Source organism: Trachemys scripta, chromosome 10 (genome assembly GCF_013100865.1).
Source record: "Trachemys scripta elegans isolate TJP31775 chromosome 10, CAS_Tse_1.0, whole genome shotgun sequence".
Taxonomy (NCBI): Eukaryota; Metazoa; Chordata; order Testudines; family Emydidae; genus Trachemys; species Trachemys scripta.
The window spans coordinates 73,442,643-73,459,215 of record NC_048307.1 but is presented as its reverse complement, the minus strand read 5'-3'; the positions used below and the strand labels follow the sequence as shown (position 1 = coordinate 73,459,215).

The window sequence follows — 16,573 nt, the reverse complement described above, 5'->3', positions numbered from 1 at the left end:
ACCCACCTTGTCTCTCTGATGACTAATAGAGCATTCAGAACCAACTTAACTTCAAAGAAGAGCCCCTCTGTTTAATGGTCTCTAGGAACCTTACCACTGAGAGTTCTGGGTAGTGTGTATTTTCCTTAGTGTGCCTGCCAATTAAGCACGGAGCAGCTCTCTCCATGGGGATGGTACATCTCATGAGACTCTCCCCACTGACAACCAATTTAAATACAGCACAAAAATCAACATACATACCCTCAAAGTGAGATTGTACTGCAGCCCCGCACAAAATCAAAAGAACTCCAAAGTAACATGCACACAACCCCCAGCATCACCTACCCACCAAACACAAAATGAATTGTGGCTGTCTGGATGCACACTTTGTTTATTCAGTTCATGACACAGAAAGCTATTAGCAGAGGGCGAAGGGAACTGGAGCAATTGATGTAAAATAATGGAGCTCACAGCCGTTATGACTGTATATTTTTTTAATTGAATAAGTACATCCATTTAACAGCCTCCATTCTCCTGCCTGCAGTGTGTCAGGTTATTTCCATTAATTGGCTATTGTTGGCCATCTAAAGCAGGCTACATGCTTGTTTATGTTTCCATTTAATTTTAACTACCCCGCATCATGCTCTAAAGGGGGCACGTGTAACCAACCCAGCCCCACTCAAATACAGCAAATGAGATCAACACGGATTCCTCCAAAGCGCAATAATTTATTTTAAAATGCTTCAGGTTATCAATGGATCAGTGGCCTATGACAGTGCAGGGATATCCCTCTGGAGGCATGCAATTTAGTCTTATCAGAATCAGTATGGGGGTGGGGGAAGAGAAATGAATCTGATGTGAGGACACCTTTTAATGATGAAAAGATGTCATGGCATTCAAGCGGGGGATGGCTCTCCTTTTCGTTTGGCATTAATACATTGTCCCTTCTCAATATATGTCCCGTGGGGAGTATGTAGCAGAAAGAAAAGATTCCCTCCAATCACCAGCCAGAAAAGGAGTTTACTGCAGTGCTAGCAAATATGATTACAGAATACTGTTAAATCCTTAAGGCTAAAAACATTACATACCTTTAAAACTGTACATACTCGTAGGGAATTCAGTGCCTGTGCCCACAGTGTGTGTGAATATGAGCGACAGAGTTGGAACAAGCAAACCTATTATATGTTTACGGCTCACAACATGTAGGATGCTTTCCAGTTATTCAAAAGTAGTGTAGTCAAGGGAAAACATCTCAGTTGGAGAATCTGGAGTTTATCCCTTAAATGAGAAGTGGGTAAAGCGTTTATTTATTCCCATGCTCCTGTGACAAGTACATCCTGTGTCTGAACATCACAACTGCCATGCACGTTATCTACTAGTTAGTTATGCTCACCCAAAAGTGCATTTTAATGGCACTTTCAGGCCCTAATGTCATTCTACTCTAAACCCAATTCAAAATAAGGGCATCCTCAGTGTCTACCAGGCCACTGCCCTGGAATACCAGAAAGGGGAATTTACCCACTTCATTTTTTACCGATACATCACTGTATCCCTACCTTGAGGAGCTCATACTGTCTAAGGGTACATCTACACTACCGGGGGCAGTCGATTTAAGATACGCAAATTCAGCTACGTGAATAGCGTAGCTGAATTCGACGTATTGCAGCCGACTTACCCTGTTGTGAGGACGGCGGCAAAATCGACTTCTGGGGCTTTTTGTCGGCGGCGCTTACTACCACCTCCGCTGGTGGAGTTAGAGCACCGATTCGGGGATCGATTGTCGCGTCCCGACGGGACGCGATAAATCGATCCCCGAGAGGTCGATTTCTATCCGCCAATTCAGGCGGGTAGTATAGACCTAACCTTAGAGACAATCAGATAGAGATTAAGGGGAGGGAACAGGATGCATGTAAACAAGCCAACTAGAATCACTGTAGATGGCATGATGGAAGTGGACTTTTAGAGGGTCTTAAATATGGACAAGGCAGAGGCCTTGTGGATGAGCTCAGTGAAATGGGACAAGCCTAAAAGGGCCACAGGAGAGAAGGTACTGATGTGACTGTGTGGGACTGACACGTGGATGGGTTGGGGATGGGGAGAACATTGGCAGGATGGAGGGGGCTGGGAGCAATTGGAAGGGGCAGAGTTTTCATGGTGGCAAGGAGCTTAAATTCAATGCAGACGCATCCCGGCCTACCCAAATCGCACCCCCACCCCGCTCCCCGGCAGGAGCGCTGGGCAGGTGGGCGGAATGGGGCAAGCCCCCGTGCCTGGACCCTGCTCCCCAGCAGGAGCGCCGGGTGGGGGGATGGGGAAAGCCCCCATGTCCCAAGCCCATTTCCCCAGCAGGAGCGTGGGTTGGGGGGGTGGACTGCAGGGGGAAGGAATGGGGAGGAACCCCCACTTGTCCTGGCCCAGGGCCCCACAAAACCATACTTCCTCTCTGTGGGGGGAGGCGACCCCTCTGTCATTGCCCATCCACCCGACAGCCAGGGCCTACCCAGTTTTTCTATCCTAGCTATACCACTCATTCAATGTGATAGCAATGGGTGCCAGCAGAGGGATTCAAAAGAGAAAAGTGATACGGTCAACCATCATTTTAAAGGCAAATGTTTTTTGTTTTACAGTGTAGATCCTAAACATACATTTCAGGAAAATGAAGGGAAATTCAGAAAGATGGACAAGACTGGGTGAGAAATTAAATTTTCTTTAAAACTTGTCAGTAACACCAACAAACCACTTGTGTTCTCATGGAAATCTGAGTAAATTTGCTTGCAGAGGGGGAAAAAAAGTCATACACACATACTGCAGAAAGTAAGACAGACAGAATTTGGCAGCATTTCTTACATGTGTTCAGGGGCCCCACCCGTCTACAGTTTTAACAAGACACTATACTTTGGTTAATGTGGTACATAAGGAAACATGGAAACATGGGAACCAATTTCCAATGGAGCTTCTGGGCAGGTTTTCAAGTGTTCAGCTCCTATTTTAATTAATTAATGGAGATATCCCATCTCCTAAAAATGGAAGGGACCTTGAAAGGTCATCGAGTCCAGCTCCCTGCCTTCACTAGCAGGACCAAGTACTGATTTTGCCCCAGATCCCCAAGTGGCCCCCTCAAGGACTGAACTCACAACCCTGGGTTTAGCAGGCCAATGCTCAAACCACTGAGCTATCCCTCCCCCCTTATTTACCTAAATAAGGGCCAGACTTTTCCGAAGTACTCTGTTTACCCAGTAGCAAATACTGCAAAATGTATGGCCGGATTTTCAAGGATCTCAACTGATGTAATGAGCTCATTTGACAAATCTGACCCTTATTCGAGTGCTCAGTTTCACAAAAATATATTCAATTTAAAATCTGATTTTCCATCAAAAAAAGGGACAGAAATGTTTTGACCAGCCCGAACATGGTCTTGAGGTTCACAGTAATGGTTTAGCTTGCTAAAGTGACCTCTACAATAAAAACGTGTCAACGTTTTGTGTTGTAATACAAAGCAGTGGTAGCCAGAACACAAAATCTGATGCCCTTCTATATTCAGCATCCTATGCTTCGAACTGGCTATTAACCCATTGCCACAGTTACTGATGTTCAGGTTTAATACCGGTCAATAAAGAAAATACTTCTGCTTCTCCCAGACACAATGGTTGCTATCTTTTTGACTGACACTAACTAATTTGAGTGGGTTTTAAATTGACATTTATCACTGAAGACTTCAGGATTCAAGCTACTGTATTGGAGCTCAGCAGACTTGAGCTGGTGCTTAAATTAAACAAGAGCTCACGAGAGGCGAGTATCAGCACTTCTTGGGAATTGGAAAAAAAAAAAAAGGTTCACACATTCACGTGGAAAAGAAAAGAAAAAGATGCTCTAACTGCAGGAATGAATGTGAATACTGAAAATAAAGGGCCCGATTCCCTCCTGCCTCATCAAGTCCTGTGCAAAGTGAATGGAGATAATATTGAAATCAATTCTCCACTCCCACCCCAGTGATGGCATTTTACCTTGCCTAGATGTCAGTGACTACATATGGTGCAAGGACATGGAGTTTGGAAGACGGAACAAGGAGAGCCTAACTGGACCTGTCCTATTTTCTCACTCCTCTCATTCTCTACTTTCCCTGCAGCATTACAGGAGTGTGCCTGCTTCCGGTGCGACTCTTCCTGGCTCAGAGCTGCTTTGCAACATTCTGGAAGTTGCTTTAATGCAATTCTTCTATCTTCCAGATGGGATCCATTTTTGCGAGCCTGTGGGAGATTTAAAGCAATGGGAATCCTGAATTCAGAGGATGTGTCAATAAAGAAACCAATGTTGGCGAAGGACAAATTTTGGGGCCCTCTCTAACTTAATACATTAAGGGTCCAATCCAGTGCCCAATGAAAGGAATGGAAAGCCAGTGCAATCTGATGTAGTCCCTTTTAATTTTCTATATCAACAGAATAATTCAGATAGTAATAATCTCCCGAATGCATGTAGCATCTTTCATCTCTAATTATGCCAAGTCAGACACTGACTATACAAAGGCCATTCACGCAGCTCCAAAAGGCAACAATTACTGGGTTGAAATGGGGCAGCCTTTAATGGCAACTTTATGCAACAGTTAAGGGTAGGAGGTGAAGGAAAATGCCGTAATCCACTGGCACGTAGAAGGAATTTAGGGAGATGGCTTATTTTACTTTAAGATGGCATTTTGCCAGGATATACAAATTAATGTCTAAACTGCTGGATGTTTTATGACCACAAAACACTCCTCCAGAAGGCAGCAAGTTTAAAATGGTAAACAGGGACTTACATAAATATGTTTTCCCCAACTGCACTATAATGTCCCATATGGCATCCAATCCTTCTAGTAACAAAATCCCCATTGGCTTCAGTAGTGAAGATCAGACCCATGGGCAGCTGAACAGTATAAACACAGAATTCCTCATAACAGAGGTTGTTAGCAGGGGTAATGGGAGAGAATGTCACTATTTAGAAGTTAACATTTATTTTATAGAAATAATTTACTGTTTAGAAAATACGGATATCATGAGGGAAGCTTTACTGTCAGTGAAGGTAGAGGAATAACGAGCAGCGCAGGTTCCCCTGGCGGGAATTCCCCATCCAAAATTGTTTCTTTACGATGACTACGGAGAAACATGTGTGTAAAGTAGGTAAACTGCTTTAGAACTGCTCCCTGGCTTGGAATCTTTTGAGATGAAATCAGATTTGTTTTGAATAGATGAAACAGTATGATGTTGGATAAGGAAAAAAAAAAAGTAAATAAACGAGCACTGAATCAAATGCCTTTCACAACTTCAATGATCTAATGCAGTAGTTCCCAAACTTGTTCCGCCACTTGTGTAGGGAAAGCCCCTGGTGGGCCGGGCCGGTTTGTTTACCTGCTGTGTCCGCAGGTTCGGCTGATCGCGGCTCCCAGTGGCCGCCGTTTGCTGCTCCAGGCCAATGGGTGCTGCTGGAAACCGCGTGGGCCGAGGGACGTACTGGCCGCCACTTCCAGCAGCTCCCATTGGCCTGGAGCAGCGAACCACAGCCACTGGGAGCTGCGATCGGCCGAGCCTACGGACACGGCAGTTAAACAAACCGGCTCGGCCCACCAGGGGTTTTCCCTGCACAAGTGGTGGAACAAGTTTGGGAACCACTGATCTAACGGGTTTGGGGTTTTTTTTAATCTCTTTGGCTCCTTTTGCTATTGTCATGATCTTTGAACTAAATGAACTCTTGGTTGATGAAATGAAAAAATTTGTATCCTGTCCTTAGTAGGAACAGATATCAAAAGACAGCAGAGCCTTGTCTATGTTAAGGCAAAACTGTCTTTTCTTTTAAGAATCCTTGTATAGAGTGGGGCTCGCTGATTTGATATTCCTTCAGTTACCACAAAGTTGTTCCTCCTTATTTTCCTAGGGCTGGTTACTACAGCAACAGTCTGTTTGCGATTGGAAGCAACATATTGCATGCATCATAAACCCAAAGCACTGCTACTGCCTCTAGAAATTTGAAATACAACAGAACAGGAGCCCATCCCGAGGAGATATCCGTTTGTTAGCATATCGCCCCTTGCTCTTTGCAAAGATGAAATCCAAAGAAGCCCCACCTCTGACTCAGCAAGGTGCATATACATGGGCCCAGCTTTAACCACCCGAGTACTCCTGTATTTCAATGGGAACACACACATGCTTAAAGTTAGGCACATGTTTATGTACCTTGCCAAGTCAGAGCCTTGGACACTCTCCCCAACACCATGTGTCAGATTTTCCAAAAGTGGAGTGGGGGCAATCGTGCATGCATGAAATTGCACTCTTAAACCTGTAACGGGACCCACGTGGAATCCCACTGAAGTCCATGATGATGAGCACAGGCACGAGGATCTGCCCGCATGAATCCAACTGCTGGATCAGGGCCCTAACTAGCACACACACACTTTTCCAAGTTGTACATGCAGCTGTGATAAGGGTAGCTAATTAAACATAACTTCATATGGCATATGTGCATGTAATGACATCTCTAAATTTTGTGGGACTATAATACACTAAGTTTGCAAAGTGTTTGCATTTTAGATCCAGTGGGACTATTCACAGAGAATGCACAGCTAAGCCTATGCACAAGTCTGTGCAGGTTTTGGCCTAGACAGAATGGTCTAACTTCATCCTTTTCTCCATCAGTGGAGTTACACCAGGAATGGATGGCCCATCAACTGCAATAGCTGTATTACTGTAGTAACAAATTTCCAGCCCTGAGGACCACACAGTTGCAGTCCTAATTTTTTTTATCCTTCGCTTAATTCTATCAGGTTTCACAATACTTTTCAAATCCATGCTTCACTCTCCCCCACCCCCCATGCCCCATATTATGGTGGAGTTTCCCCACCACAAGCGTTTCCCAAATATCAGTTTCTCACTAGACAGGTGGCCAGAAAGTCTCACTCTTGTGCAATATGAATAAAAAGAAATAGACACAGTACACTAGGACAGTTCCATCCAGTTCACTGTATGAGCACTCTTGAAGGAATTCAGAGTAACAGCCGTGTTAGTCTGTATCCGCAAAAAGAACAGGAGTACTTGTGGCACCTTAGAGACTAATAAATTTATTAGAGCGTAAGCTTATGCTCTAATAAATTTGTTAGTCTCTAAGGTGCCACAAGTACTCCTGTTCTTTTTCTTGAAGGAATTCTTATCCTTTCTGGTCAAGTCAGGGGTGAGCAGATATTAACTAATACCTAGGAGTCCCATAAATGCCTTCTCTAGCTCAATCACAGACCAGACACAATATGCACATTACTGAAGTGAGCCATATGGCAAAAGTTACATAGTTTGGCCAAGAAATGATCATTTCTTTGCAGCTGTCTAATGTGACAAGATGACTGTCTGGACTATCATTATTAATTAGTTTCTCTCCTAAGGCAGTAATCTGTGCTCACTTTACTCCTGATTTAAAAGGATAGAACTTATCCCAGAAACCTGTTATCCTGGATGCATACAGCACAGCCGCTACAGAGTGAACACTTTATTATAGGAGAAGAAGGTTGGTATAAAATACTGCACGTTGACAATACGCAGGGAATAACTGAGGGTGTATAACACAGTGGAGAATGAACCAGTCATGACACTTAACTAGCTTTGCTGAGAGCTAATATGCTTCTTTTTGCCAAGGTCACTGAAAATTCTATCATTTGACATCACTGAAAAAGTCAACTAAACTCAAAGCTGAGCAAATAAGTCACAATCAGTATTTTATTCAACCTTCATTCCTGCTCATGACAAATACAAAGGAGATCCAGATTTCTTCTTGTTTATTTTGTATTCATATTTATTCAGAGAATGATTTTCACTCTTTTACTCTATGAATGGATCACAGTCTGAAGAAAGCATTCGATAAATAGTATTTAACAAATCAAATTGTGATGCAGGGGTGGGATGGGTCAGAAATTACTCATGGATACTGCTGGTCTCCGACTGGATGAGTGCACACCCACTTCTGGCACAAATAACCACATTTTGAACTGCTAGGAATGAGTTTTCATGGACATTCATGCCATTTTAACAAAAAAAAAAAAACGCTGTTTGCAAGAGTGAAAAACCAAAAACAGTTGGGAAGCAAGGTTATGAGGAAATTCAAATGATTTTTGAGTGGATTTTGTTTTGGCAGTATTTTCCCAGCATCAGTTAAACCAGGGGTCAGCAACGTTCGGCACACGGCTCGCCAGGGTAAGCACCGGGCCAGTTTTATTTACCTGCTGACGCAGCAGGTTCGGCCGATCGCGGCCCCCACGGGCCGCGGTACGCTGTCCCGGGCCAATGGGGGCGGCGAGAAGTGGCGCGGGCGAGCGATGTGCTGGCCGCGGCTTCTCGCCACCCCCACTGGCCCGGGACGGTGAACCACGGCCAGTGGGGGCCATGATCGGCCGAACCTGCCACGTCAGCAGGTAAATAAAACTGGCCCGGTGCTTACCCTGGCGAGCCATGTGCCGAACATTGCCAACCCCCGAGTTAAACCATCCACTTTTTAAAGGTTATGTTAACGCAGCAAGTTTAATGCCTTGAACAAAATTCCTAATGGCCCCTCCTCCTTACCACCCTGCGCACATACCTCTCCCCAGTTCCGATCTCAGAGTGGTCATATCTATCTTGCCAATGTATCTACTCCACTGACTTAAGCAAACTGCTAATTTTTCAAGATTTTTTATATGATCAATAACGCAGAAATTATAAGACTTAATTTAAACTCATGATTTGTGGCATTGAGAGAGTTGCTCCAGAGAATTCGGCTTTGTATTTACCTTGAGGCCATTTGTTATCCTGTATTTTACACACAAAGTGATATATTTCCAGTACTCTTTGTACAGTGGAACTCTCCCACAAAATTCAAGAAAATGCTCAGAGCATAAAATTACAGTGTGCAGAGCTAAATGCTGAAATAATGATTTTATGACCATTTAAGGAATAAATGGGCTGTGCTGTGAACATGGTAGAACCTTCTTAAGTAGATGCAAGGGGCGTTAATCTAAGAGAGGACTACAACAGCTACGCTCTTTAGACAACCTATCCAATAGGTGTCCCCGCTGTTTCACTAAGTTTGATATCATGGGACATATTCAGAAAGGCAACAGAAGCTGAGCAGGGTTACACGGGTGGCCATTCCAGCCAGGTGTATTTTGTTCTATTTGGTAACTCAACCAGAGAGGTCATAGCAAGGTGGTTTGTTGATGGGATTGCCTTTTGGCTTCCAGTCAGAGTAGATTAGGGGTGAAGTTTCTGTAGCCATTAAATACCATGCTGAGAGACACAAGAGAAACACAGGCAGGCAGGCAAATTAGATAAGCACATGCCTCAGTGCTTTGCTGAATTGGGGCCAGCAGAATTGGTGGCTAGTTACTACTGAATCCTATGGAAATGGAGCGGATACTGTATAGACAGCAGATGGACACAAAGTCTAGAACAGGGGTCGGCAACGTTCGGCACGCGGCTTGCCAGGGTAAGTACATCGCTCGCCCGCGCCGCTTCTCGCCACCCCCATTGGCCCGGGACGGCGAACCGCGGCCAGTGGGGGCCGCGATCGGCTGAACCTGCCGTGTCAGCAGGTAAATAAACTGGCCCGGCCCGCCAGGTTGCCGACCCCTGGTCTAGAAGCTTTCAGAGGACAACTTCACTCACAAAGTTTTCTGAAGCATGATCAGTGCGGGGTTCCTCACAGAAACCCATGAGCTCTTTACCCTAAGGCTAGGATATCTCAGTTGATAACCAAAGCCTAGCGTTACCCCATAACCCCATCATGTAACACCATGCAACTAACCCCAAGCTGCCTGAGATGGACTGAGTAATTTTGCAGCATGATCACAACCATTGGGAGTTAGATGCCTAACTCCCCATATATCACAATAGACTTACCAGCTTTGCCATCCTGCTCCCCTATAGGTAACATTTTCTGGAGTCCTTCCACAAGATACTGAGTAGGAGCACTTGCTCTACACAGAGAACTTTCTTTGTGTGTGAGGGGGTGTGCTCAGAATGGCTTTTCAAAGGAATTATTAGAAAACTTGCAAGGAGAAATGCCCCTCAGATCCAGTGCCTTCATACAGTAATCATTGGACATGTCAACTAACACACTATGGAGGCAGCGAAAGTACCCTGGATAAGTGGTTAATTACTGTCTTATAAGCTACTTTGATGTTCTGCAGCTCAAGCTCAACCACAAGTGACCAATATCATTAGAGTTTAAGGGATATGGGAAATTGCCGTGAAAAGAGAACATCTTTCCTAATCATCCACTGCCTCATTATGGCTGCCAACCCAAAGGATATCACCAGCTTTCTCTACTAAGAGCAAAGACCCCTGCATTTCTCTGCCATGGTATTTTAAGTGGAAGAGGGGCAGGGAGGGCACAATGGTGATCAGAGGCAGAGACATGTTTCTTGTAGTAGTTAGTTCTTGGTAGATCAAAGCCAAGGTACCTTCACAGACATAGAAGCACAGAGAAGAACCCCAAATGCACCCTTTCTATTGATGCCGGATAAACCAGACAACAGAATGAGCTGCAATAGCAGGAACACCTCAACTGCATTCAACAAACTTCAAAGTCTTACCTATATACAGGGAGGAATCTTTCCGTCTCACGTGGTCATCGATGTAGGAAACTCCTAGTGGCTGTACAGGGGTAGCACCAATGCCTAGGAGCACTTGCGCTCCAATGAGAAGCAAGTACATCATGTTGGTGGTAGTCCTATTCCTGCAGATAAGATCCGGGTCTGGTCCCTCGTTGCTGGTGGACCCATTGGCAGCACATACATCCCTCCCTTCAGCCCCCCAGCGTATTTCCCCAGATTCATATTCGTACTGATGGGTCAGAAATTCAGGCAACGCCGAAAGGAGGGCGCCCAGAGCCATGACTATTCCTCCGCATCCTATCAAACGTGGCCTATGCCCCCGGGCTCCAAAGTAGCTCACAAAGAGAATGAGGGCCAGGTTCCCAATCTCAAAGCTGCTGGCTATCACCCCCACGTCAGCGCTCTGCAGGTTGAATCGCCGCTCCAAGGTAGTTAAAACACTCACCTATAAAGAGAGAGAAATTCAGAGACAATTACTTAAAGAGCACATAACCTACATAACATAAGAACGGCCATACTGGATCAGACCCAAGGTCCATCTAGCCCAGTATTCTGTCTTCTGACAGTGGCCAATGCCAGGTGCCCCAGAGGGAATGAACAGAACAGGGAATCATCAAGTGATCCATCCCCTGTCGCCCATTCCCAGCTTCTGGCAAACAGAGGCTAGGGACACCGTCCCTGCCCACCTTAGCTAATAGCCTGTATTCGGTTTACTCCATTTGCCGATCTTACCATGATGACTCACAGCTGTTAGTAGGTTTGGGCCTGATCCAGAGCCCTGGGAAGTCAATAGGAGTTTTTCCATTGATTTCAGTAGACTTTGGATCAGGCCATGACACTGCAAGTCGTCCCTTGGAATGAGTGACTGCTTGTGAAGCAAGGGGCTATGGGACACGATCAAGCGCGCTAGTATCAGATGCTGTATTAGCAGCACTAGGCAAGGCAACCATAAAGCCTTCTAGACCTTGGTGTAAGACCACGGGCAACATTTTCAGAAATGCTTGCATGACTTCGGCACCTAAGTCACATTCACAAAGAGGCTTGGAGTCCTAAAAGCCAAAGGCTCCAGCTGCCCTAGGCACTTTACAAACGTTGACCCCCAAAGCTTGAATCTCATTGGCGCATGGGTATCATTCCAGCACATCCTTAGCACTGAGCAGCACAAGTGGTGAACCCCTCAAACTCACCCGTGTTCCGCAGTACTAGTTTGAGTTCCCATCAGAAGTAGATGTGTTTTGGAGGAGCTGGTGTGTGTGGAGCGCTCCTTGCTCCTAGTGCACTCTGTGCACTAAATTGCCTGTTGTCATTGACCTCACTTTTCACCCTTTCCCTTTTGAGATGGTGGTTTTAACGCTGAAACCCAACTCTCCCATGGAGCAGTTGAAGAACTCACGCCAAAGCACACATCAGACAAGCTCGGCACCCGATCCCTGTCTGTCTGAACTCATGGCCTTGCTGACACACTGACACTTGGCTCACATGTCGGCAGCGTGTCACACAACTGACTAAAGAAGCAGCCACAAAGGTAAAGAGTTGAGCCCCGACAGAAAGTTTCTTTGCAAAATAAATAAAAATTAAGTCGAACAAACGTTTTAAAAGAATCTTTTACGATTAATCAATGGCTGGGAGCTTCACTTACTGACAAGACAATTTCAAAAGAGATAGGCCAATTAAGATTTTACATAATGCAAAGCAATATACTTGTGGGTTTTATGCAACATCAGTGTAGAGCCAAGAAGATGCAGCACTGGGTACCACAGCTGCTCTCTGCCACGCTCGTGGAAGAAATCCAACATACTTTTATTTTCATCGTCATGTCTCCTTAAAAAAAGGCAACCCAATTCCATCTTGGAAACAGGTCTGTTTTTTTCCCCAGAGATGGAGATTATATTTTTAAGGTCATCCTAAGACATTCAGTTAGGATTCAAATAAAAAAAAAAAAAGTGATAGCGATCTCATAATATAAGACAGCCCCTGGACAGTATAAAAATAGTCTCCCACTGGAGGCGATCAGAATCTTTGCTGATACACCTCAAAAAGCAGGAAATGTTCTGTCCAACTTTAAAGTATTCTGACAGCAGCTCTCCTCTCAGGGCAGCTAGACCCTATTAGGATACACCAGGATGCTGTTATGCCAAAGAAATGCCTCTTGGCAATAAAATGGACGAACAGAATAGCCTACTTCTGTTACTTTACTTGAGTGAAAGATAAGGACCTCGGTTTCCTGAGCATCCAAAGACTCCCGTATGAAAAAGAATGTTCATCATTTTTGCAGATGCAACTGTCCTCCCCCGAATCCAAACCACTATTTTTTTTGTGCTTGTGACTTGGCACCCCCTTTCTAATGTACCCAGAGCTGCATTTAGGCATCAGTATAATAGGCAGCTGTAGCAGCCAGTCGGCCCGCGCCGCTTCCAGCGGCTCCCATTGGCCTGGAGCAGCGAACCGCGGCCAGTGGGAGCCGCGATCGGCCGGACCTGCGGACGCGGCAGGTAAACAAACCGGCCCACCAGGGGCTTTCCCTACACAAGCAGCGTCCCAAGTTTTGGAAAAACTGGGATAGAGAATTTACCCTTCCTCTGGGATCAGCAATTTCATCTGTCCAGAGATGTTCTTTGCAGTAACACAGGAAACGCTTCCCTAGAGCTTCTCTTCTGGGGATCCCCACATCCCCTACGGGGCAGATCAGAATAGGAGTGACAATTCTTAATGTGTGTAAACTGAGTCACAGGAAGCCAAATTAATCAATGAGGCAAGTAGGAGGACGAAGTTACTTGAGTTACAAGGTTAAAGTCAAAGGGAGAGTTTGCAAAGGTCAAAAGGCAGCTAGGGCCCCCAGCTATCCCTTGTGCCTTTGGCAGTCTCTCCCAACAGGATCCAACCTGGCTGTCTAAATTTAGCCCCTTACCACCCACGCATATTTAAGCACTTTAAAAAGTGGCCTGATTTTCAAAGCTGTAGAGAGTCACGTCCCCCTGAAGTCAAGATGCCCAGCAGGGAGCTCAGCACTGCACAAAGTCTGGCCTGATTTTAAACAGTTTGATGTGAAAATTCCAGCTGAGGTAACTTGCAGAGCAGGCCAATGGCAGGCCCAGAAATGGAACCCAGGAGTAGAGTGACCAGACCTCCCGATATTATTGAGACCATCCTGAGATTAGGGGCTTTGTCTAATAAACGCAATTCTATCCTCCCACTCCCGAAAAAGTGTTCCCCACTTTTTCACACTTGCTCTCTGGTCACCCTACCCAGGAGTCCTGATTCTTATTCTGCTTCTTCAGCCACTAAATGTGGGGGGTGGCTTGGTTTCATCTTTTCCTTTCCTGAAAGCTAACATCCCATGTGGATGTGGCCCCAAGTCTCAACAATTCTCAAGTTCCACCTAATAATCATGTCCATTCAAACACACGTCTGGATTCTCCCCGCCCCCATCACAAGCCCAAGTTACAAGTGAACAAGGAGAGCGGGCTCTTACTTTGCGACACAAGGATGGGAGACTGGATGGGTGTAGCCAAGGGTTATAGCCAAAGGGAATGTCTGCAGGGAAAGTGCTAATGCCTGTCCTCTGTGAGAAGCAAATGGGAGTTCCCTCTTCCCTCGCTTGGCTCAGCCACATTTCCCATACAGCTCCCCCTTCTCCATGGCTGGGGCACCGAGCCCCTCCCTGTCCCATACTGGGTGCCGTGGTACTGCCCAAGTGGCTACTAATGCTCTCACAGTTGATATAAACGCTGCCCTTAGCTAACTGGCCTTGGAAGCAAAGGAACGGGGAAATTGGCTGCACTTCTCTGGTAAGGGTCAACCCCATCATACCAGCTGCAAGCACCCAAGGGAAACTGGCATCTGCAAGCAAAGTAGCTGACATCAGTGCCCGCAAAGTGGCCTCCGCCATTTCCAGAGTCACGGAAGAGCAGTAGTGAAAGAAAGGGATGTTGTTGGGGGAGGTGGGGGCGGGACTGTTGACATGCTGATTTTTAACCAGATGATGCAGAAACGTGACTATGTGATATCCAGGATGGCAGCAGCACAAACAGCTGCAGCCCCAGTTCTTGCTTTGACATTGGCTATGACCTATAAATACTCAGGCCCCCTGCAATATTGCTGTGAGCACAGCGGCGACATTATCTGAGATTACGAACTCAGAGTCTGCTCAGGACAGCCTCTTCCACACTGGAAACATTTTTCCATCTCTGTCCATCCCATTTCTCTTTATACAGCTTCTTAAGTACAACAATCTCAAAACGCATTAGGTTTCCTTTGTGACTCAAATAAACAGCTTGGGTTGTATCTGAGACCACGTCATTGCTAGATATAACAAGAGAACTGTTTGTTACTGTTCATATTACCTATGGATGAGCCCGCCCCCCAGTGTATTAGGAATCAACTCTTACTCACTATCCTTATTGGCTTAGAGTTACAGAAATGTCTGTCTCAATCTCTAGGCATGTTAAGAGCAACACAACACATACAGTCCTATCAGTTACTAAACACACAGTCTAATCCTTACTAGCGCTGGCTGGAAAATAAACTTCAAAACCTCAACTTTTCATGAAATGGAATTCTTATTATCATTCAAAAAATGTTATGAAAACACATGAGAAAAAGAGAAAGACCTGAGCCCGAGAAGGGACTCAAGCCTGGTCTCTCAATAACTACCAGTCAGGTGGCTATTTTGGGGGTGGGTGGGAGCACCCCCAAAAATTTCATCCTGAACCCATGAAACTTTTCTGTAACAAGCTGCAATGAATTTTGGATGCTCCATCCAAAAAAAGTTGGAAAAAAGTTTCAGCTAGTTCTAAACTCTATGCATCATGCACACCACATAGATGTATGCACATGGATGTGGGTGATACAAGCATGCTTCAAAAGTCTGGATAGCTCCACCCCTGCCTACATCTCTGCTTCTGCTACCTCATGTCCTACACACTTCCCAATCTTTAATTAGAAAAGGTTCAGAGAAGGGCAACTAAAATGATTAGGGGGTTGGAACGGGTCCCATATGAGGAGAGATTAAAGAGGCTAGGACTTTTCAGCTTGGAAAAGAGGAGACTAAGGGGGGATATGATAGACTAGTGTTTCCCAAAGTTGGGTCGCCACTTGTGTAGGGAAAGCCCCTGGCGGGCCGGGCCGGTTTGTTTACCTGCCCCGTCCACAGGTCCGGCCGATCGCAGCTTCCACAGGCCACGGTTCACTGCTCCAGGCCAATTGGAGCTGCTGGAAAATGAGTACAGGCGAGTCTCATCTTACGCTGGGGTTACGTTCCGCTGTCAGCGCGTAAAGCGAAAATCGCGTCTAGTCAAAATTACATTGAGTGTAATGGTGGGCGGAATCGCCCGCACTACAGGTACAGTATTTAAATTGTTGTTTTTCTCTTTTTGTTTTGTTTTTGCCGTCCCCACAAAGCTGAATTCGCACATGTTAAGTGCGCGTAAGATGAGACTCGCCTGTATCATATCATTCATATCTCCCATGATCAAGTCATATTCCCTTCTCCCTCCCCGCGAGTCTGAAGAGAAGTTCATTGTATTAATAACAGAGGGTTATATATAGAAAACACATCGGCTTTATGCCTGGAAGGCATTTCTTTAAAGGCTTCTTTTTTAATGTAAAAAACATTTTCTCAGCGACGTGGAAAGGGACTGGCCTTGAAGAGACATGTCTGCGGTGCTACAGGGTGTGAAATAATTGCCTGGTAACTATATCCCCAAAGGAGAAACAAAAGAGAACAGGTTCCTAGAGCCTCCATTACAGATCCATAGAGGTTCAGTGAATCTTAATCATTGTCATGGCAAATCCCAAAGGGATGTCATCTCCTAGCAGATCAGGCACCATTACCAGACTCTACCGGTACCGGAATGGCCCTTTCACAAGGTTTCATTGGTCATTTTTGACTCCGCAGCAGAGAAACTCTTGGCCATTTCAGCTACAAGGACAATTGACCAGAGGATCACAGCTAGTGAGCTTCACTATAACCAACCTCACAACATGAACGTACTG

General features: G+C 45.5%; 1 protein-coding gene across 1 annotated transcript in view; it reads right to left on the bottom strand.

Moving 5' to 3' along the window:
* SLCO3A1 (solute carrier organic anion transporter family member 3A1) overlaps positions 1–16,573 on the bottom strand; it is a 205,579-nt gene that overhangs the window by 165,449 nt on the left and 23,557 nt on the right. The window contains exon 2 of the mRNA XM_034783459.1: positions 10,559–11,024. Within this exon, the coding sequence (XP_034639350.1) occupies positions 10,559–11,024 (466 nt within the window). The remainder of the gene's footprint in view (positions 1–10,558; positions 11,025–16,573) is intronic.